This window comes from Lycorma delicatula, chromosome 2 (assembly GCF_047948215.1).
Source record: "Lycorma delicatula isolate Av1 chromosome 2, ASM4794821v1, whole genome shotgun sequence".
Lineage (NCBI taxonomy): Eukaryota > Metazoa > Arthropoda > Insecta > Hemiptera > Fulgoridae > Lycorma > Lycorma delicatula.
The window spans coordinates 185135745-185158363 of NC_134456.1; the positions used below are offsets into that span (position 1 = coordinate 185135745).

General features: G+C 27.1%; 1 protein-coding gene across 8 annotated transcripts in view; it reads right to left on the minus strand.

Annotated features, from left to right (window-relative positions):
- Positions 1 to 6683: 6683 nt before the first annotated feature.
- Positions 6684 to 22619, minus strand: part of wupA (troponin wings up A) — a 98226-nt gene continuing 82290 nt past the window's right edge. For 5 of the 8 annotated variants that reach the window (XM_075356838.1, XM_075356837.1, XM_075356836.1 and 2 more), the window contains 3 exons: positions 22354 to 22397; positions 18426 to 18567; positions 6684 to 7270 (listed from right to left, as the gene is read on the minus strand). In XM_075356838.1, the coding sequence (XP_075212953.1) occupies positions 7217 to 7270; positions 18426 to 18567; positions 22354 to 22397 (240 nt within the window). In that variant the 3' untranslated portion in view covers positions 6684 to 7216. Of the gene's footprint in view, positions 7271 to 12922; positions 13111 to 18425; positions 18568 to 22353; positions 22398 to 22619 lie in introns of those variants that run through there. The other 3 variants (XM_075356841.1, XM_075356840.1, XM_075356839.1) reach the window with 1 other exon arrangement.

Below are 22619 nucleotides of genomic sequence, written 5' to 3' on the forward strand. Positions count from 1 at the left end.
AAAAAATTCCTTGTTCTTTTTTTTATTTTTTGTGAAGGTTGATTACATTTACTTGATGTTGAGGTTTTTTATATGTTTACATTTATTTACTTTAATTAGTTGTAAAATGGTTATAGATTACAAAAATTACATTCAGTCATTTTTACTTTATTTATGAAGTTACGACAAAAAGATCTTTTAATTTAGAAAATAATAAATACAGCAGAATAATTATGGACAGTTTTCAGTTCAAAAGAATTTCCATGCAAATATATTTCATTTAAAACATGAATATTTCATTCAACTCTATATTTTAAAACTAATATAGTAAACTTTTCAACAGCATAACTTTAAGAGTTTTATGTTATAAATAAAGTGACAAAGGTAAATAAAAAAGAATATCAGGATTTTAATTTGTTATACCGAGATGAACAGTTTTAGTTGCGCGCATTGTCGTAGATTGATTCGCTATCTTTTCTCTTGATAGCGCTTCTAGCCAAGATGGCGACTCGTGGACATCAGATTACGCTGTTGTTTGCTAATTGTGAATCTGTAGTTATAATTAAGTGCTTTCTGTAAAAGGTTTAATTGTGATCGTCCAAATGACAATGGCATAGTCTGTTTGAAACGACTGGATGAAGAGTACGGGATAACTGAAGGTGTAGCCTTTCCTGCGTAATCCTAAAAACTATGTTTGGAAGTTCAACCGCGAACTAGCAAGGCCAGTGATAACAATGTGTAGTGTATTAAGAAAACGCTTACATATTCGTTCATACCGTGTAGAGTTACTACAGGCTTTAAAGTCGATTGACTACGTTCGTAAGGACATCGCAATTTTTCTTGATCGTATTTAGTGAAAAATCAACATTTCATCTTAGTGGAAAAGTTAAAACATAACTTCGTATCTGGGGGTAAGAAAATCCCCATGAATAATAACTGCGAAAAGGATATCCCAAAATTAAGTGTTTTCTGTGCAAAATCCTGACGGCAAGTTTACTAGCCGTTTTTTTCGCTGAAGTTAACGTAATGGAAGTTGCTTGTTTGGATATATGCTGTGAACATGGTGCGCCTTCTCATCAGCATAACTCTGTACGAGGTTGGTTAAATGATGTTTCTCCTAAGCATTTGACAGGTCGGCATGGCCTTGAAGACGGTGCTTGTTTGCGATGACCTCCAAGGTACCCTATCTGACCACCATGTGATTTTTTTCTTGGGGGTTCTATTAAGGATCTTGTGTATGTGCCTCCGCTACCTATTGATCTATCCGACTTGAAACAGAATTGAAGCAGCTTTCATTACTCCAGTAATGTTGATTAAAGTATGAGACTAACTCTGTACCGTGTAACGGAAAGTGGTCACATTGAACACATTGTTGGAAAAAACCGAAAGAAACTGTTTTATTTTCTTTGGTTTTACTTTTAAGTAAAAAGTCAAAAACTAAGTCAAGGCTAAGAGATATTAAATATCTTTACAATCCCAGTATTATTTTCTTTATACTTGTATTGCAATAATAATTATATGTGGTAGTTTAATTATTGTACTAATTATTTTAAAATATGCAATCAGTTAATGAAACAGATGACATGAAGTTAAAAGAAAAATTCATACTGCTTGTATTTTATTCCAAGTTCATTTTTGTTGCATTGATTCAGTGAGTGGGTTCTATCTAGCAATACTGGAATGATCTCTGCATGTGTTCATCTAGTATAGCCAATGTCACCTTAGGTGTTCTAAGCCCCATCAAAATAATTGATGACTTTTAACTTTAACAACAGAAAACAAATCTAAAGAATAGAATGGATGATTGAACTGACATATTTGTGTATTCCTAGATAAATACATTTACTAAATATAAATAGATTACTGGCCTGGTGAACCAGTGCATTATCATGAAAATCCCACTGCTAGTATTGAATACTTGAGCCAGATATTGTATAAAAAAAATACATGGTATATTATTTTCCACAACTGTTCCCAGACACTCAAATACAAATTTTTAAGATCTATTTGTCCCTCAGTAATAATTCAGGTAATGAATAATTTTTATTTTAATAAACACTAGGATTGTCTTTGTCTTAAGCCTTTAAATACAAATTTTCTTGACCTTATGTGATCCTGATAACTTATATTCAGAAATTTGATGTTTAGCTGTAGGATCATTACATTAATTCCAAGTTTCATCCTTGCTTGTAGAAAAGAATTTCCTTTATATAAGCAATTTGATGAAAGACTATTGCAAACTGCACATGGTTATGATTTTGATCACCTGTTACGGAACATGATAAAAATTATGACCTTTTCCAAATCTTCCACTAAGTTTTGGCAAATACCTTTTTTTGCTAACTCCTAACCCATCTACATCATTCTCACATGCATGTAATAATCTTCTAGAATTGTTTTCTTACTCTGGTAACAAACTTATGAACAGAATTTGATATCTATGCCTCATTCAGCTTAAATGGAACATTGTGACCACCTGAATGTCTGTGCATGAGTTAAAAATGTTTTTCAGTAAATTTGTCTTAACTACACGATCTCAAATGCACTTTCCCAAGTTAAAACAGAAATTGATATTCATCCTCTCTTCTATAGTAGTAACAGTTTAATAGTATAATATGTTATAAAATAATTTTTCATTACTAAAGACATCATAGTGCTGCTGTTCCTGTCATGCTTTGCATGGGATTTTGGACACCCCCTATAAATTGCTCATGTTCTGTGGCATCTGTCTCATTATTTAGCTGTTTCTAAGATAAAAGTTTAATATATTTCAGTTATAGATATTTATTACGTGCGCATAGGAGCATTACATTTACCATGCAATACAGCCACCTCTCACATAAGAATACAGTTGTGAGAGGTTGATAAACTTATATTCAATTTTATTTTTATTCTCAAGATAAAAAAATGTTGATTTGACTTACCTGTAACTAAATATATACAGAAAAAGTTGATCATTTTGTACAATATGTTGCTTGCTTTCTGCTATAATAGGTATTACAACTACTAAAAAAAAAACAAAAAAAAAACTGGTATAATCCAAATTTTAAATATATTTGTAATATTGTACATGGAATTGTGTCATTGTTTAAAACGATTAATTCAAATGCCAATACATTATGTACTATAGGATGTTAATTAACATTACAACTGTACCATAAATTTTTTTACCATGAATCATAACAGGTTTTAGCAGTTATCCTGGGAATTCCTGGGTGGTGGTAAAGAAAGAACCCTGAATTTTATTTTTAGAAAATCTCCTAATCTCTTTATTATTTACAAAATGTATAAATGGAAAGTAGTTTTCCTAAGAACTGCCTGACTCAGGATCTGAAACCTTCTACCTGCATTCTTACAAATGATATATTTTGAACTACATAAAAGAGGATATTCTATCCAGATTTGAAAATGAAGAAAACATGTTTGCAATACTGATACTGTAGACCTATAGCATAGATAAGAGATATGTCCCCCAAAATTTTTGTCTGATTTCACTTAAGCTGATATTCCACATCATGAAAAATGTAGAATTACAAACATATGCAAGGTATTCCTTGCATATGAATATCCTGGATATTTCTTTTTCAAACTGAAAAATGAATTTGGGACCAATTACCCCTTAACATGAGGAACTTTATCTTTAACACCAGGATTCAAGCAACTACAGATGTTTTTTTATAGTTTTTAAAAGGAAGTAAAATGGAACTGTTGCATAGCTAAAATTCACAAACTTTAATGGGTGGGACTGTGTAATATTAAAATACTTGAACACTGAAAATAATGTGTTAAGATCAGAGAAACTATCTACATATATAAATGTGAAAGCCCTCATTCATTATTCAATTCTCTAATTTTTTGAGTAGACAGAAAGCTTTAATTTTGAATGGTTATTCCCAAAGCAGAATCTAGAAATATAATTAGAAAATTACTTTAATGAAAAAATTAACTCCAAAGGGGTTTTTAACTACCACAGGGCAAAAAGGAATTCACACTGACCTATTTATTTAAAAGTCAGTGTACCATCTTGATTCACTCATACTAATTTTCCTCTTTTCCTGAATAGCTCCAGAGGAAAGAATTGACATACTTATTCTATAAGAATCCTTATAGAAAAGTAAGTTATTTTGATAAAAACCTATAGAGGGTTAATTTACACATGGATGTAAAGTGGCTGGTAAGACTGAAAGTCTTTTAGACATGAAACCTTGATTAGATGTTAACCAACAACTAAAAAGAAGTTTTTCCTCATTTTTCCCTAGGTGTGAAAAAGGGTTCATACCGATCTACGGTAAAAATAGAATGATAAGCTTAAAGTCATATGATAATTCCAACATTATATGAATCACATCCCACAAATTAACCGTTAAAATATAAAGTTTATTTATGTTTTAGAAAATTGCTTGTAGGTTTACTTATAGTTACTGATTATTGGTAAAATTGATGAATTGTGGCAAAGGAACAAGCGAACTTTCAAAACTGATGCACATGCATGTGTTCTCACCCCCTTACTGAATGTATTGAAATAGAAAGATTAGAAAAACGGATTGCTTATGACATTGAATGCAAACATGGACTCTTAAATGAATTACTTGTGTAGGTCTATCAAAGCAAACCTGTGGAGTGGACTTATATACAGATCTGTATTTGTTGCAACCTTATTTTTAATCCAAATATTGCCAACACAAGCTAGAAGTTGCAGAAATATGTGCATTAATTACATTCCCCAAAACATTAATATAAAACATTTGCATGTTGCTAAGGAAAAATAAATTATAAATTAAGACCTATGCCTTGGAGAATTCTTTTGCAAAACAGAAACTTAAAAAAAATCATACATTAGGTTTATTAATTCATATATTTTTAAAATATTCAATTTAATTATTTTATTATCACTTTTTTACTGCCAAATTTCTCTTTTTTTAAGGTGATAAAAGTATATAACCTCTCAATCCTGAAACAGTGTATTTTTCAATTTGATTTAGCTCTTTTGAGGATCATAAAAAAAAGGTTGAGAAAAGATTGTACAAAATTGAATGTTTTTATAATCATGTCATGTATGAATATGTTAAGTAACTTGGCATGAAAAACCATTCCAAAAATGACAAAACTGTTCTAAAAATTAACTGGTTCTATGATAGACTGATACATGAAAGTGACAAACGCTGTAGTTGTTGCTACACATGTTTATAAAGTAACATCTCAGTGTCTTATTAAAATTAAAAAGTTATATTAAAGTTGTTCATGCATAGGATAAGTGTTTTATCAATTTTTTTCTTATATGATATCATATTTTGACCCCTTATAAAAATTTTTGATAAGGGGTTACCATATGTAGTTACTGTTTAAAGTACTGTCATTTTGCTTTGTTTTTTTTTTGTGTACTTAAATCATGTGCAATTCCTTTAAAACATGTTACATTCATTATGATGTGAAATTTGTACCATTATCAATTAGTGTGAAAGAATTTAAAAGAGAAATTTAATTAAAGTGATTTACTAACACTGATAAGATAAGCTTGCACTTGAAAAGTATTACTGGTATGTCAGATATTTTCAGTTTTGATCAAATATTATTATTTGGCTTGAAAAAACACAAATTCTAATTTTAGAGGTCTGGTGCCTTGTTGACATGGTTTTAACTCAATCCTAATGTTAGAATGCCAAAAGAAGTTTTATCTATTGCTATATTTTAATTACTATTAATTTAAGAGTACAGTGGGTTAGAGTGGCTGGGAGTTAATGGAAGGCCTGACATTTCTGGTATCATTGAACCATTTACTGTTCTCTAGAAGCAGAACATTTCTTCACTGAATAATTTGAGTATTAAATACTTCAATTTTTGTCTATTCAAAGACCTGACGGTCAAGGGGTCAGAACCTCTTCAACACCATTATGTATTTTTCCTTTGAAGTTAGAATTCTTTTTGAAAGTAACAATTATATATTATATTTTAATTTTTGAACACTAAATTTAGGAGCTTCCAGAAGTTTGCTTCCTTAAATTCTAATGATTAACTCCTTTCAGACCTGTGAAATTAGTCCTAGACTTTAATAGATCTATGATATTTTTTGTTTAATTCTACTTATTCATTTTTATGTAAATCATATTATCACAAAGTATAGCCAAGAAGGTAAAAGTAGGAGGTATAGTGGGGTGATGTTATTACTTTATTGTTTGTCATTTGGGAAGAAAGAAATTTTTAAATCTAAAAGTTTTAATACAGTATTACCCCAATTAAACAAACAATTTATTTATAGAATAATACAGATTATTAAATTAGATTATCTAAATTATCTTTACATTAAGTTTTAAGACAAGTTTTATTATTGTGGCTTAAGACGGACATTTTTCAAATGTGACTATGGATTTAAATGAAAGAGATGTGATTGTTGGAATGATAAGTAAAAAAGCACCAATCATTTTCTGAAATTGCAATTGAACTCGCTGATTCACAAGTCGGCTTAACAACTAGTACATTTGGTGGCCAGGTTGATCCAGATTAAATTAGTGTGATATGAATGCTATATAACATTTCTTATTTTTGTTGAATTTTAATTAAACTAAAACATCTTTAAAATTTCTTGCTACATAATTTTAACCAATCAAGGTTTCAACTACAGGATATTTTATCTACTTCATACACATACACTACAAAACAAGGATTCATACAAGAATAAGCATCCAAAAAAAACATATAACAAACAATTTATGGTTAAATTACGTTTATTAAAATAATTTTATTTCAATTCATATATGATCATAAAAATAAATGGATGAACAATGTAACAGTCAGTGGATGATCTAAATAAGGAGATGTACAACATTATAAAGGTTCTTTAAATGATGTATGTGTATATTAGGATTAAGGTTTCATTACATACAAAACATTACATTTATTAACATTCTTTTTCATAATGCATGGATCTACAAATTCTACTTTTACTGAGGAAGACATTTCACAAATACAGATGGATAAATACATAAACCATACTTTCTTGTAGCTTTACTTACGATTACACTTTTATTCCATTATTTCTTCGCTTCAGTTTTTACCTTTTTTATATGTTATTGTTATATTTTTAAAGTGTCAGTTAAAATTACAAATGACAAAATGAATTATTTGTAAAACAGGAACCTTTTTTTTAAATAAAAATTGTTTATTATGTTATACGTAAAAATTATTATTGGTATGTTTATATATAAATGAATATATCTTTATATATATATTCTCATATAAATTATGCTTCTACCTTCTTCTCATCCTTCTTTGACCAGTCGACAATTCCCTTTTTCTGAAAAAGAAAGAGGAATGTATTAGAAAATATTAAATTTTGTTAAATGTTATTGTAAACATTTCCATTTCTTCCATACATCATTATTCATACATATATTAAATTATATATTTGCTATGATTTTGTACTAATAAAATTGATTTTCTTTTTGTATGATTGTGTTATGTGTAATTAGTTACTGGGTAGAATTATGATAATAATTTTTCCTTGTAATTTAGTAGTTGTTCTAGTTATTCTGTGGTGTTTTCAATTTGATCTTAAATAAAATGTTTTTTACTATTACCAACTTTGACAAGCTCTTGTGTATTTTAACATGGTAGATGAGATTGATAAAACAATAGGTGAAAAAATGACTCTTCCAGAATTGAAATTGAGGCCAGATGAACTGAAATCAATCTACTAAATAAATACTACTCCATTTGGCTAGCAAATTTATCCCTCATTATGTGTAGTGAAATAATGAATAACAATTTTTATCAGTCTATGTACATGTGAATGGTAATTTTATCTAAAAAAATTTTAGCACACTTTCAAACATATCAGAACTGTTAATATTTGGCGTACATATTAGGTTTTATGTGTACGTAACATAAGCAATTCCATGACTCAAATTTAAAGTGTAGTTGAATAGTATTTAAAAGTAAGAAAAATTTTATAAACTATAAAAGAATACTATAAGAATAAAAGAATTGGCATAAAGAATGCAAAGTCTGATCAGGATTTGAAATAGAAACTTTCTGAAGAAAGGCTTGGATGCTTCCAGTGAACTATTCAGGTCTAAAGTGGATTTGGAAGAAGAGTTGTTGTGTAAGAAGGGATGGAGCACAATGTACTTCTAGCCATTGGTAAAGGCCATCAGGGCTATAAACAGAGGGGATAATCTGGCAACCAGGATCGTCACAAGGCAGGTGTCTTGTCTTCTCCTACAGGGGTCAGGATGTCTTAGTAGATCTCAGTTGTAACTTTTCCTAGAAATGACAGAATATTGTAACAATTGTTCTTGCAGGGACAATTGCCTCAATATCCAAGCAGAATCAATTTAAATCAGAGCATGATTTTTCATTCCAAATCTTTAATTCTAATAAGTGACATGTTATATCTTTTCTCATACCAATTGTGTTTGTTCTTTTATGTTTTAGGTAAAAGGTAGTAATTAGTTACATGTGTGATTCTAATTAGATAAGCTAATGATTGGTTAATTAGATATTTCTATGAGTCTATTGTTTTTTCAGTTTTGAGTTTGAATATGTACAGAAAAACTAAATTATTACATGAAAATTTATAAGTTAATATAGTTTTCTCATGATTGCTATACTGACTAATTTCTAAAATAGAAATAAATTATAACATGGTTTTTCTTGTTATGATTTAGTTTTTCCTAGGGTGTTATAATTGATCAGTATTGCATATGAAAACTGTTTCCTCATTTTGGGTGTATGAATCATGTGTATGATTCACTTTGTCTTGCCCTCTCCTTTTCACACTTACTCTTTTGTTTCCTTAAGAATGATGGTAATTTAATTCATCTGTATTTATGTAAATCTTTTAGTTTATTCCAACCTGTTGCTTATAATGTTATAGTTTAAGCACTTTTATCGCTCAGATTCATACTGCCAGGTTCTATACAAATACTGAGAAAAATAATTTACAAAAAGAAATAGAAAAAACAACAACAAAAAAACAGAAGTATTCCCATGAATTGACCCTTTGCTACTGCATGACATATGTACAAAGCTTCTTTACCAAGCATATAAAAGAATTTGAAAACAGTAATAGAAATATTTATAATTTACATTTCAATACTTATTTACATTCTTCAACTGTAAAGCATATCTGCAAAAAAATTATGATACTGAATTTACAAAAAAAGAAAAAAATTATAAAACAAACAACTGAAAAAGAAACAACAACCATACCAAAGTAAAACGTTTTACAAAATGTGTTCAACAAAACAAAAATCTGGAAGTGAATGGTTATTAATTTAAATGTTTGAAAGCTTTATATTTTATCTTTTTTTTATGTATATTTTAAAACCTAAGATATTTATACATGAATTGAAAATGAACAATTTCATTGCTGTTTTATTTTCATATTTACCATTAAAAAAAGTAAATAAACTGGAAAATGTTTTCAATATGCTTATACATGCTCATATATATATATATATATATATATTAAGCAAAATAAAGCTTTCAAACATCATATATATTTTTAATTAAAAAGAATATATAATACAACATTTACATGTGGTACATAGGAGCACAACGCATTTTTAACCAAGGAAGTAGGTGGGAAAATATTTACACGGTAAAAATAAGTATTTGCAAATAGGAAAATAAAAGATAGAAGAAAGAAGAAACGATTGAAAGTATGCAAAAAAAAAATTAAGGCGAGATAAAAATAATAAAAAAATAAAATAAAAGAAGCGAAGCTGTGTAATAGTGAACATTTAAAATATATTCTCACCTCTGTACTTTAAGTTAAATTTACCATATATTCCAGTTTCTGGCCAGAACTGTGGCTTTTTGTGCATGAAGAAGTCATTATTCTGGTGTCACTTAATTATTACTTTTTTATTTAAACAGTTTTCGAATTGGCTAACTTTTTTAATTAACTCACCCTCTAACATTTAATTTTATTGTTTTATCTTTATTAATTTATGAATTTTATATTTATAGTTATTTGCACTTGTTTCATTTAGTGCAAAAAAAAATCAAGTTCTACTTTCAAAATATCATTGTTTAAATTTACATAAAACTTGCAAACCAACTTGATTTTTACTTATGACTTGACAGTTAAAGTTTTTACTTTTCTTTATTAAAAATGTTATGCTTGAAATTTTATTTAATAACAATAATTTGCAACTATATGTTCTATTTATTTGTGGAGCATAAAATTGTGTAAATAAGGTTTAGTATTAGGATACCATGCAAAACTACTAGCATTTGATTATTAGTTTTCATTTTATAATTTTCTGGTAATAATAACCTTGTGAGATTCATAACAAAAAAAAAATATTTTTTTTGTCCTGTCTTGCCCTACTTTAATCTTTTAATTCTGTATCTAGTGATTTACAAAATTATAGGTAAATTAAATTCAAAAGTATTGTATTTCTGTAATTATTAATTAATGAAAATATTATTTATAAATCAATTTATTATTTAAAATAATATTTATTGTATTATTACGTATTAATGTTTTTTTTATTGTATTAATATTTTATGTGTATTTATTTTGTATTATTTATAAATTCAAAAAAAATATTTGTCCTTTGCATGATTATACGGGTTACTTTAGGTTTCCTTTTTTTCTTTCTTAATTTTTTTCTTTCCTAAGCTGAATTTTATTCCCAGCTCATTCCTGATTAGAATCATCATCAATTTCAAATTTCCTTTGGTACAACTTTCCTGTACAATAAACTACTTTCTCAGTCAAGCCTTTTACTCATTGCTTTCCATCACAAGACCGTTCTAATTTTCCGATTGTCTTATTACTTTACTACTTCAATCTGTCTACAGTTTGGTCTCCTAATCTCTCCTTTAAAAACAGCATTTTTCCTCTTCCCATTCTGTTTTCATACCTAGGTTTTACCCCAAATTTTTATTTATGGACCATTCTTTCATCGTGTAACTATCTAATTTCTTAGTGTAAACAATTATACTTTCATAAATTCCTCAATTTTACTTATACAAATTCCTCAATTGCTTAGTGTAAACGTAAACAATCTTTACATAAATACAATTTTTTCTTTCTTAATTTTATCATATTTATTTAACTGTTCTTGTATAATTACATAATATCTGTATCATAAATTATTCTTACTTTAAGGTTTTATCTGAGTTTTCTTTGTGTTCCTTATAAACTAACTTTGTTTAATACTTTTTCAAAGGAAATTACAATAAATGTATTTACTTCTTTATTTAAGGTTTTCTTTAAATATTTTTTGATATATGTTATTGCAGTTTTCCTCGAATATCATATTTCACATATATTTAGAAAGATCTCTTTAGAATCCCGTCATTGTACAGTAAGTGGTAATAACCATTCACAAAAAGTACTGCTTTAAAGCATTTGCAGTTTAAGTAAAACACAGAAAAATTGGCACAATGATCCAAAGATTAAAAATAAAAGTTGTTGAAACATCGTGTTAAAAATAAATTGTCCATTATTTAAAACAATTAAAGTGCACCTACTTGTTTTCAACTACACTAGTCTAATATGTACTGAAGGTTATGATCAATAAGAAAGATTGAGAGCTGGATGCCAGCTGCTGAGATTATGCACAAATTTAGAGTTAAAAAACTGAGGCACTAAGAAATTATGTAATTAGATAATTTCACATTGAAATAATGGTCCATAAATAAAAATTTGGGTAAAAATCTAGATATGAAAACGGAATGGGAAGGGGGAAAAATGATGATTTTAAAGGAAGAGATTAGGAGACCAAACTGTAGACAGATTGAAGTAGTAACGTGATAAGACAATTAAAAAATTAGAACGGTCTTGTGGTGGAAAGCAATGAACGAAAGGCATGATTGAGAAAGTAGTTTATTGTACAGAAACGTACCCAAGGAAATTTGAAACCGATGATTCTGATCAGGAATGAGCTGGGAATAAAATTCAACTTAGGAATTTCTGAACCAGTAAGCTTAGTAACTCTGTAACTCTCATGTTATGTGGGTGCATAGAAGTGAGATTTTTTACTTTACCCTAATTAACTGCAGTTATGGTCAGTCTTCAACAACCATATTGAAATGCTGCAGTAGCAAATATTTTTGATTTACATCCATTTTAACTTAGTCTTTCTATATTTCAGGATGGATGGTTTCAGTTATTTTTTTTTTTTTTTTAATAAATATCTTGATTTTTAAATATTTTAGGGTCCTATTAACATATTCTGATATTCATCTATATTGCTTAACATTATAAATTATTTTTATATATATTGGAAACTGATAAGTTAACACATCTTAAGCCTGGGATTTGTCAAGTTACTGATACTTTTTAATAAGCTTTTGTGGTCTTTTTATCACGTTTTTGTGATCGATTTTATCTATATATTTTATTACGGTTTTACCCTATGAATTTGTAAAGTTCACTAAAATTCATTCATTGTAAAGTATTCACTAAAATTAATTTTTGAGAAGCAAATAAATGCTAGTAGTTTCATATTCATATTTTCAATTTAATAAACATTTTTTTTTCAGATGCATTTACATCCCAAGCGAACCTTCATAAATTATATTTTAGTAAATGTAGGTGTATGTTTTCATAAAAATTAGTAATAAATTCCAAAATTGTAAATTATATATATGGTAATTTCTTTAAATATTATAAAAAGAGGAATTAAAATGAAATCAACAAAATTTGAAAATATATATTTTTTATTGATGTTATATATTTGTATTTTATGGATTAACTCAATTTCATTTTTATTAAAATATTTTCATTAGGTCTCTTACAATATTTCAATAATTTCATCTAAATATTTATTTTTTAAAATGTTGATCATATGTCTTATATCAAACAATAGTAATCAATTCACCTTTAAATGTGGAATGAGTATTTGTTAATGAATTTTGAGAAAATGTACATAATATGTTATATGAAAATAGAAACATTTTCAAGAGGTTTAATGAGGATGTTCAAAAGTTATGATAACACAAATTTTATTTAGGATTTTTAACGTAAGGCATATATGACAACTGTAATATGTGTAGACAGACAAAAAATGTATTTCATATTATAGTGATGATGTTTTTTGTTAGTATTAAGATGTAGGCAGTGATGGAGTTTTATGTTCACTTCTTCTGCCATTCGGCTTTCTCTGATTTCTTCGGCTGTTGAGGGAAATGAATAAACAACAATAATGTTATCAGACAGGTTGACAGAACAGATCACAATTTTTCAGTTTGTCAGAACCACATGGAATTAAAAAGAAATAATAAAAAATTTATATATATATGTGTGTATATATATATATATTTATATTACTTATGGTACACAGGTTGGATGATTATTATTATTAAACATTTTTTAAATTACATTTTAATTTTGAAAAATATATTAATAGAGCTAAAAAAAATATTAAAAGAAGTATAATGCTCTTAGTATAAGTAGGTGATGATTAACTGCTTTACTGCATAACATTTTTGTGTTTGGAATATATTTTCAATTAATTTAAGATAGTGATATGACTGTAAATGCAAGTTAGAAAAGGGATAAATTTGACTTGAAATTTACCTCATAGAAATAGTAGAAATGTTTTTAATAGTAAGTTATCGTAATAATACCATAAATCCTGTATTATGACTAAATTAGAAAGAAATATGATGAACATTGTCAAATATTAATGAACATACTAGTGATGGTTTTATTAACACAGAATTTTATTGTATATAAGGTACAAGCTGTTCATTAGGCTTGATTCATGCTGGTAGTTTTGAAGTTTCTTTCACAATTTTTAGGAAAAATTAAAAAACCTTTGGGAATGTTGTACACCTAATTTAATTATTATTAAAAGTAAATTTGTTCATAATTCGTTAATGCATATATATAATCCATTTTCTATTTCTGTTTACATTACCATAAAGTTCACTGACTTATTTGCTGCCAGATTAATGTGAAATGAGTACTAGTATTGAGAAAGATGATAATTTGATGGCAAAATAATGAATTTGGCTTTATTGTGTAATGGTGACACTGATACCTTTGTAAATTATTTTTTTATTAGTAGATTTGATTCATGTATTCTTACCATTATGAGGTGTAAAAGTTTGTAAATTTTTGAATAATAATGAATTAAAAATTCAAATAGTATAAGTGTAAGGAAAAAGTGGGGCACCTAGATAATGTTTGGTTAATCTGGACAAGGTGCAGTTCCATTAAATTTGATGGGTTTTACTATTTATCTGTTTTTACTTGCTATTATATGAATTACTTTTGTCCATTAGGTTTAATAATTATTTTGGACAGCCATGAATTGTATCTCTTGGACCTCATAGCATGAAGTAACTTTTTTATAGTGCATTTAAAAAATTTAATGATTGTAACCCAACATTATTGGTCCTGATCAGGAGTAAAATTTTGAGAAATTCTATTTTTTTAAGCTGTTTACATTTTGATCAAAGTTATAATAATCCTTTCATCAAGTTCATTATTTAAAAAAGTATAGCAGTATTTTCATCTTCTAGAGCCTAAAGTATATATAGAACTTCATTCGTAATAAAAATTAATATTTTGGTTTTAAATTTTAGAAAAACTCAATTTTTAGTAAAATTAACTTTACACTATAATAAATTATGTTTTAAAAACCTTGTCAATAATTAAGAATCCAAATTCCTTGTGGTTTTGACAAAAACATAAATAATGTAAAAAAATTACTATGATTATGAAAATGTAAAATTAGTTGTAGAAAATTTGTGATTAAAAATTTAATTAACAAAAAAAATGTCTCATTGTGAAAAAAAGATGCTTGCAGGGAAAAAAATTAAAAAACCAGGGTAACACAAAAAGTTGGACAAAAAACAAGAGTTTAAAAACCAGGAGACAGAATATAGTAAGATATGCAGTTAATGATTCTTAAAATCTGGAAAAAAAAACATTATAATATATCTATTTTACTTAATATAACAAATAAAAATTACGTCAAAAAACAAAATTCTTCAAAGTTCTAAAATAGAAATGAACTTTACTTAGTAAAAAAAAGTAGAATGCTGTAAAAAACATGTTAGAAATAGTATTGCTAAAATATTTTATTTTTTATTGACATAACTATAATAAAATTTTGTATGAGGTTTTAAAAATATTCGTATATTGAGAATTAATGTTAATCTTTTCACAAAGCAGTACTAAACAGTATATTCCATTCCTTAAAAGTGTTCATTGTAGTTGCAGAATTAATCTTGTTAAATATAAAAATAATTAAAGGCTGTATACACTATTTAAAATAAACACAAAAAACATAATTATATTTGTACTTGTTGAAAGTATATAAAGTATAGGTAGCTTTTCCCACTTTGGTTAAAGGGATGTGCAGTGTCAAAAGTTGTATTTAAAAAACAACTAAAGTGACTTGACTCCTAGCTTTTATCTGCTGAACATTGACATAGTCATCATAATTTCTGCAATTTTCACAGTAAGCCATTATTGTAAATGAACAGTTTCAAATTGCAATAGATGAAAAATTTAGTATGAAGTATTAATGACAATAATTTTTTTTTAATTTGTAACTTATCTGACCTGTTAATGCTTTTTTTGATGATGCTTTTGATAACATAATTTATTATAAAAACAACTCAAATTTGGCAATGATATTTTTTAGTCAGTAAGATAAAAAAACCTTTGGAGTAACATTTAATGCACTTACTGGCAATGCATGTTATTTTAATAAAACTATGAAAACATTGTGTTAAAAATAATAATAAATAAGGCTTAACAATAAATTGAGTAAAAAAAATCTGAGGGTAGAATAACAGTAATGACACAATAACATTTTAGTTAATATTGTTATTTTAGATGTACGTAGAATTACATTAGAAGTAATCTGCCAGAAGTTGCAGATCATTCAAGTAGCAATACTACAATTGATGGACTAAGGAAGGAGAATATTGAAATTAAACTGGTCTGAGCAAGGAGAGCTTTTATTCAGAAAAGAAATCTTTCTGTTATCTGATTTACATTTAGAAACTAGAAAGAAATTCTGACAAGTATGTGGCATTTAAACGCGGAAAATAGGAAAGCACAAAAATGAAGATTAGAGCCTTTTGAAAGATGGTATTATAAGAGAACGTTGCAACTTAGGTGAATTTGAAATGAAAAGTCTTTAAAGAGTAATTGTAGAAAAGAGAAATTGTGCAAAATTTTGTAAAAAGGAGAACAATTTAGATATGCTATATATATATATATGTGTGTAATTATGTAAGTGGGTGCAATGTTAGACCATTCAGTTTTAGTGATTTTAGGAGGAAGCATGGAGAATAAAAACAGTTAGAAAATAATGCTGTTTAAGGAATAAGTAATTGAGAATGCAGATTACGTTAAATATTTTAAGGTTAAGAAATTGGAAAAGGAAAGAAAGTATTAGGGAAGTGTCTGTCTAGTAATCTAGTCAAACCAGTAATTCGAATAAACATGGAGCTGACAGATTTGTTGACCTGAGTTGTGAATGGAGACTATAAACTATCAATATTTATTTATTTACACTTTAAATAATGAATAGGTTGGTTAATAATACTTATTTAACAAAATTTGTTAAAAATATTTATTGAAATTTTTAAATATTTTGTTATTCTGTTTATCTACTGATAACTGATAGGCCTTAAACTCAAATACTGCTTTTCAAAATTGTGAATAACTTGTTAGGGTTAGTAGAACATGTATAAAATGTGAATATACCAAATATTCATAATTCTTTTATTCATTTCATTCTAACCACCCAATCTTACACTTATTTGGTCTATGCATCTCACTATTGCATAAGCTAGTCTGTACTTCAAAGAATGGATGATCTGTTCATAGGTAACTTGATTATATATGTGTGTAGTGCAAATGAAATGCAATGTAGTGTACAAGATGGTACACAAAATTATGTATTCACAAGCATAAGGAATGTTCTGTTTAGGAAAATAACACTACTTTCAGTAACTCAATAATGATTATATTATTTGTATGAAAATCAAATAAAGTGAATTAAAAAGTGTAGTATCCATTAGCTTTTATTTTGAATATGTTGTCCTTATAGTACATAAAGAGAATGAGAATATACATTTTACAATTTACTGTTTCTCACTGGATTTATTATTAATATTAAAAAATCTAAATTATTATTCATTTTCTATTAAAAGATTTAAAAGATATATAAAAATTGTTTAAGTTTAAGTAAATGAAATTGCCCTGCGTAGTATGTAAGCCAATATATTATTGTCCATATAATTGTAAAATGTTTCTGATTAATATTTTAAAACTTCAGTTTCATTAAAATAAAACTAGTGTACTATGATAAAATATTTTAGCATTATTATTTTAATAAACAAAATATATCTTATAAAATTTGTACATTGTAGGAAAACATGATTATATAAAATTAACATAAAAATTATATGCAAATAAAAAAGGTACAAATATTTTATTTTTAAAGTAACAATTTTTATATTTTGGTACACTATATTTAAAAAATTTTTAATATTATTATTATTATTAATATTTTTGTATAAAATATTTCTATTACCTTAGAAGTGATATCTCCATGAGTGAAATAATTCTTCGGCTATTTTCCATTGAATAGAAATAAAAATAATTACAAAAAAAGAATGTATATCATATCCATTTACTACTGTTATAATCTTTTATCGTTTTAATTATTAAATTTTGTGCATCATTGAATATTGTGGTTAGCCAATAAAAAATTTCAACAGCATGTAGTAAAGCTGTCCTCAATCTTATTTAACAATGGATTTTTTTATGATTAATTCATCCCATAAGGTCAAAGTTTAGAAGATAAACATTTTTTAGCAGATGAAATATGCTGTTTGTAACCTGAAACCTTCCAGATGAAAAACTGAGAAGCTACCACTTTGCCATGAAGATCAACTAACATTGCATTAGATGATGGCATTTTGCCTTACTCTCGGTCTTTAATTTCCAGGATGCTTCTGACTTGAAGTTCCAGGTCTTGTGGTATCATCAGAGTATGATAATATGCAGTTTACAATTTACTGTTTCTCACTGGATTTTTTTATTTATATTAAAAATCTAATATTATTTATTTTTTATCAATAAAAAAATTGTTTCACTTTAAGTAATATGATATTAAAAAAAAATAATAAATAGAGATAACAATAACAAAAGACACAACTTTTAGTAGCATCTGAATAATTTAAATGAATAATATTGTTTTTATTTTAATCAATTTTATATGATAAAAAAGTTTTAAATTAACGGTTTTTCTTTTTAAATTATGGGCAGCATATATTACTTTAAAACATTTAACTAAACTATTAAGAAATAAAAATTGTATAATACTGTACTGTAAAAGCTTTATAAAGTCTTCTTTTTTTCTATAATTGAATCAAATTTAAAAATTATGTAATGAAAATATATGTATAAAGATTATGTTTAATGACATTATATTAATTTTTTTATATTTTAATCTTACCTCTTTGTCTTCTTCTTCTAAGGTAAATTCCTTCTTCTTGACGACTTTGAGCTGATTTCTGAAATTAAATTCTGCAGCCTTCTTCTGGAGCTTAGCAAATTTGTTTTCATATTTGGATACCTTCTTTAATGTAGGCTTGACGCTAGAATAAAAATAATTAATAATTTCAATTTAATATTACAAAAATTATTAAATTTATTTAATAATTCAAATATTTTTTTTAATTTTAGATTAAATAAATTTATCACTTATGTGTTAGTATTTATTCTTTTAATATTTAGAAAAAGATCAGTTTTTTCAGGGAGTGGATGAAGAGATATATAGTTAAGTGTATGAAGTATGTCATTTATGAAGCATAATTAACACTAATCAAATAAAGGTAGTTTAAACTTTATGAAGGAAAAGATTTTTGCGACAGATAAAAACAAAAGGTATACAACTGTAAAGTAGCATAAAGTAAATGAGATTAGGCTTAAGCCAAATAGAATAAATTAAACCATACTTATAATACATTCCATTTTAATTCAGAACCCTAGTAAAAAAGGAATTTAATATCAACTAACACATACTTTTCTTTTTTTGTTTAGCCCGTGGAACTACCATAAGGTATTACTTCAGAAGATGGATGAGGATGTTATGTGTGAATGTAAATGAAGTGTAGTCTTGCATAATTTCAGGTTGATCATTCCTGAGATTTGTGGTTAACTGAAACCCAACCATCAAAGAACACTGATATCCATGATCTAGTATTCAAATCTGTACAAAAGTAACTGCATTTCTAGAATTTGAACCTTAGAACTCTTGACTTTAAAATCAGCTGATTTGCTGTGATGAGTTAACCACTGGACCCAGTAGGTAACCAACGTGTACTAAAAATAAGCAAGTGTAATCCAACATATAGCTGTTTATAATTTTAAGTTATTAATATAAAGAGTAAAGTAAAAATGTTGTTCAGTTATCAGTTATGTTCTTGACATCTTTTAACAGGTTAGACTCATAAAGGAATGTACAAGGTCTGTAAATAAAGTAATGAAACTAGTTCAGAAAAACTTTTTATTTAAATTCAATTATACATGGACCCTATCACCTTCAAAATAGTTCCCTTGGGAAGCCACCCAACACTACAAATGGTTTTCCCACTCTTCTTACCAGTGTTGGAACTCAGAAACCAGAATATCCTTCAGATGGTCAGTTACATTTTTTTTTGTTTTCTACTGTTCCAAAATGGTGTCCTTTGAGGTGTTTTTTAAAATCAGGAACAGGAAAAAGTCGCAGGGACTCAGTGAGATGAATAAGGTGGCCGAGGAACTACAGTACAGGATTTTTTCTTTGCAAAAACTCATTAATTAAAAGTGCAATATGACAAGGTGCATTGTCATGATTCACCATCCAGTTGTCTTTGATGCCTGGTCTCACACGGGCAGCTCTTTTAAGCACTTTCAAGAATTTTTCGGTAAACATATTGATTTACAGCCTGTTCTGTAGGCAAAAACCCATTATGGACAATGCCATTACTATCAAAGAAACAAATTAGCATGGTTTTGATTTGCTCATTTTTGCTTTTTTGGATATGGTGAGTTTGAAGTGTGTCACTCTTTGCTCTGGCATTTTGTTTCTGGGTCGTACTCAAATACGAGTATCCAAGATTCATCACCAATGATTAACATTTATTAGAAAAAAAGGATCAGTTTCAATTCACCCTAGAAGATCGCGGCACACTTTTACCTTGCTATTTTTCTGTTCAATAGTGAGGATTTTTGGGACCAATTTTGCACAAACTTTTTTCATGTCCAATTCGTTTGTCAAAATTTGATGAACTGAGGTGTATGGTTCAAATTCAATTGTTCTGCAATCATTCTGACAGTTAATTGCCAGTTGTACTATATAAAGTTTCTGATTTGCTCAACATTGTCGTCACTTTTTGATGTTAACAGTCTTCCAGAGTATGGATCATCCACAACTGATTCCAGCCATCTGAAAATGCTTTAAACCACCAAAAAACTAGGGCTCGTGATAGAGCGTCATCTCCATATGCCTTTTCAATTTTGAAAAAGTTTCAGTAGCATTCTCACTGAGTTTAACACAAAACGTGATTGCACAATATTGCTCATAATTAGTATCACTCATTTTTGTAACGCACAACAAAAACTCATTTCATGAAAAGTTTGTTTACGTTTCATGCGGCAACAATAAACTAAAAATATTGATACCTAATATAAATCAGCTGTTCATATAACCATATGTTTACTAGTGACAGTGTTGCCACTTTGGCTGCCAAAAAAAAAAAACTAGTTCATTACTTTATTTACAAACCTTGTATACTGGAAGAAATCTATAAAAATACTATTTATTAAAATAAAGCTATAAACGCCTGTCACTCACACTCACTCACTTATTTATAAAAATAATTTATTATGTTTAATGGATTTTAAAAAATGGAAATAAACTTTGTTAATGAATTATTGTTTTTTTTAAATATATTTATATTTTCTAATAATTATATTCTGCAAGATGTTTCCTTGCAGTGGGCTCAAAAGATATTTCTATAGTTATAAATTTCATTGTAAAAAACATAGTATGCCATATGCATATTACTTACATATATACTACAGTGCAATAAAATAAATACAATATCCAAATGCTAATAAAATATATACAATCTGCATGATATACATATGCCAGATTTATATGATGAATAAAAAAAATGTTAATAACTGTTTATTTTATTGATTTTTTGTTATAAATGTTAGTAATTAACCATTTAAACTCATCAATGGAGAGATATCTTTCAGTCCCTAATACAACTTAAGACTTGATTTTTAATTATATATTAAAAAATAGTAATAATATTAATTTGTTGCACTGGCTATGCTTATTTTGTATTCTGAGCCCAATACTTAAAAAGCAGTTTTTCCCTTTACTCTTTCTTTCTTTTTTCTTACTTATATTAGATATTATTAGTGCATTAATAATTTGAATTTTTTTTTTTTTTTAATTCTTTTAATGTAATTTAATCTCATATAATCAGGAATTAAAACCGATTGTAATCTAGGACAAAAACACATATCTCAGTTTATAAGTTCTGTTTTATTACTGTATTTGGCAATTGATTTATTAGTATTTATGATGAAAAATAAGTATTAATGAATCATTCAGGTTTTTAATATGTTGAGTATAAAATAAATAATGAATGAAAGAAGTTATTTTTTGTTTTAAAAAAATATAATTTTTTCTGTGTTAAACAAATGTTAGTAAGCGTTGGAGGTTTGATCCAGGTCAGTTTTTAATTTATTTTATTTTTTATTATGACCTTAGGCATACAGCATATGCATTTTAAGAAAGAAGTTGAGGTGGATAAATTGATGCATGGAAAAAGCATGATCCATGCCGAAAATGAACTTGAGAGCGGCTAATCTAAAAGTTACCGTGCTAATCACTATAACAACTTGTAACTTGCTAAACACTATATAAAATTTTAATCTTGATAGATGGCACTGCAACCAGTTGTACTGATTACAGGTGCTTTTAACTCTCTCATCTTCTAATAAGGGAGTCAAGTGAGGGGCTAAATATATGCATCTTCTTTTGCTGTGAATTGAGGTGGCTCTACAATTATTTCATGGGATAGACCCTTTGATTCAAAAAGAATCTTTATTAAAGAAAGTTTGTGTCACAATACTATGAATTCACCTTCATAAGTTTTAAAACTTATTCAGGATTAGCCCTTTTTCTTGTTATTTATGATTTTGTTGATAGACTTGTTTGTGGTTTTGATGTTACTGGTTATTATATAACATATTTTATTCTATTAAACCTATCTTAACATTTATATGAAAGTAGAATTTATCTCTGTTCTAATTTTTAGTTTATGCTCATTTTAATTATTAATAAATTCAATCTATAAGATAATTCAATCACTTATACTTACAATTTACCACGAAGGTCATTCACTTGGCTGTTAAGATCTGCTATCTATTAAACATAAAGATTTAATATTAGACATCAAGTTACTTCACATTTAAAATGTATATTGTTATAATATTTTATTCTAATTTTTTTTAGTTTGTGTTGTTTGAGTAACAATATATCTCATCTGTCATATGCCGCTAATTTTGATAGAATCAGCATAATTAAAATAATTTGCATAAGCATACATAATAACATTTATTTCCTTTGTCTAATGTGTTTATTATA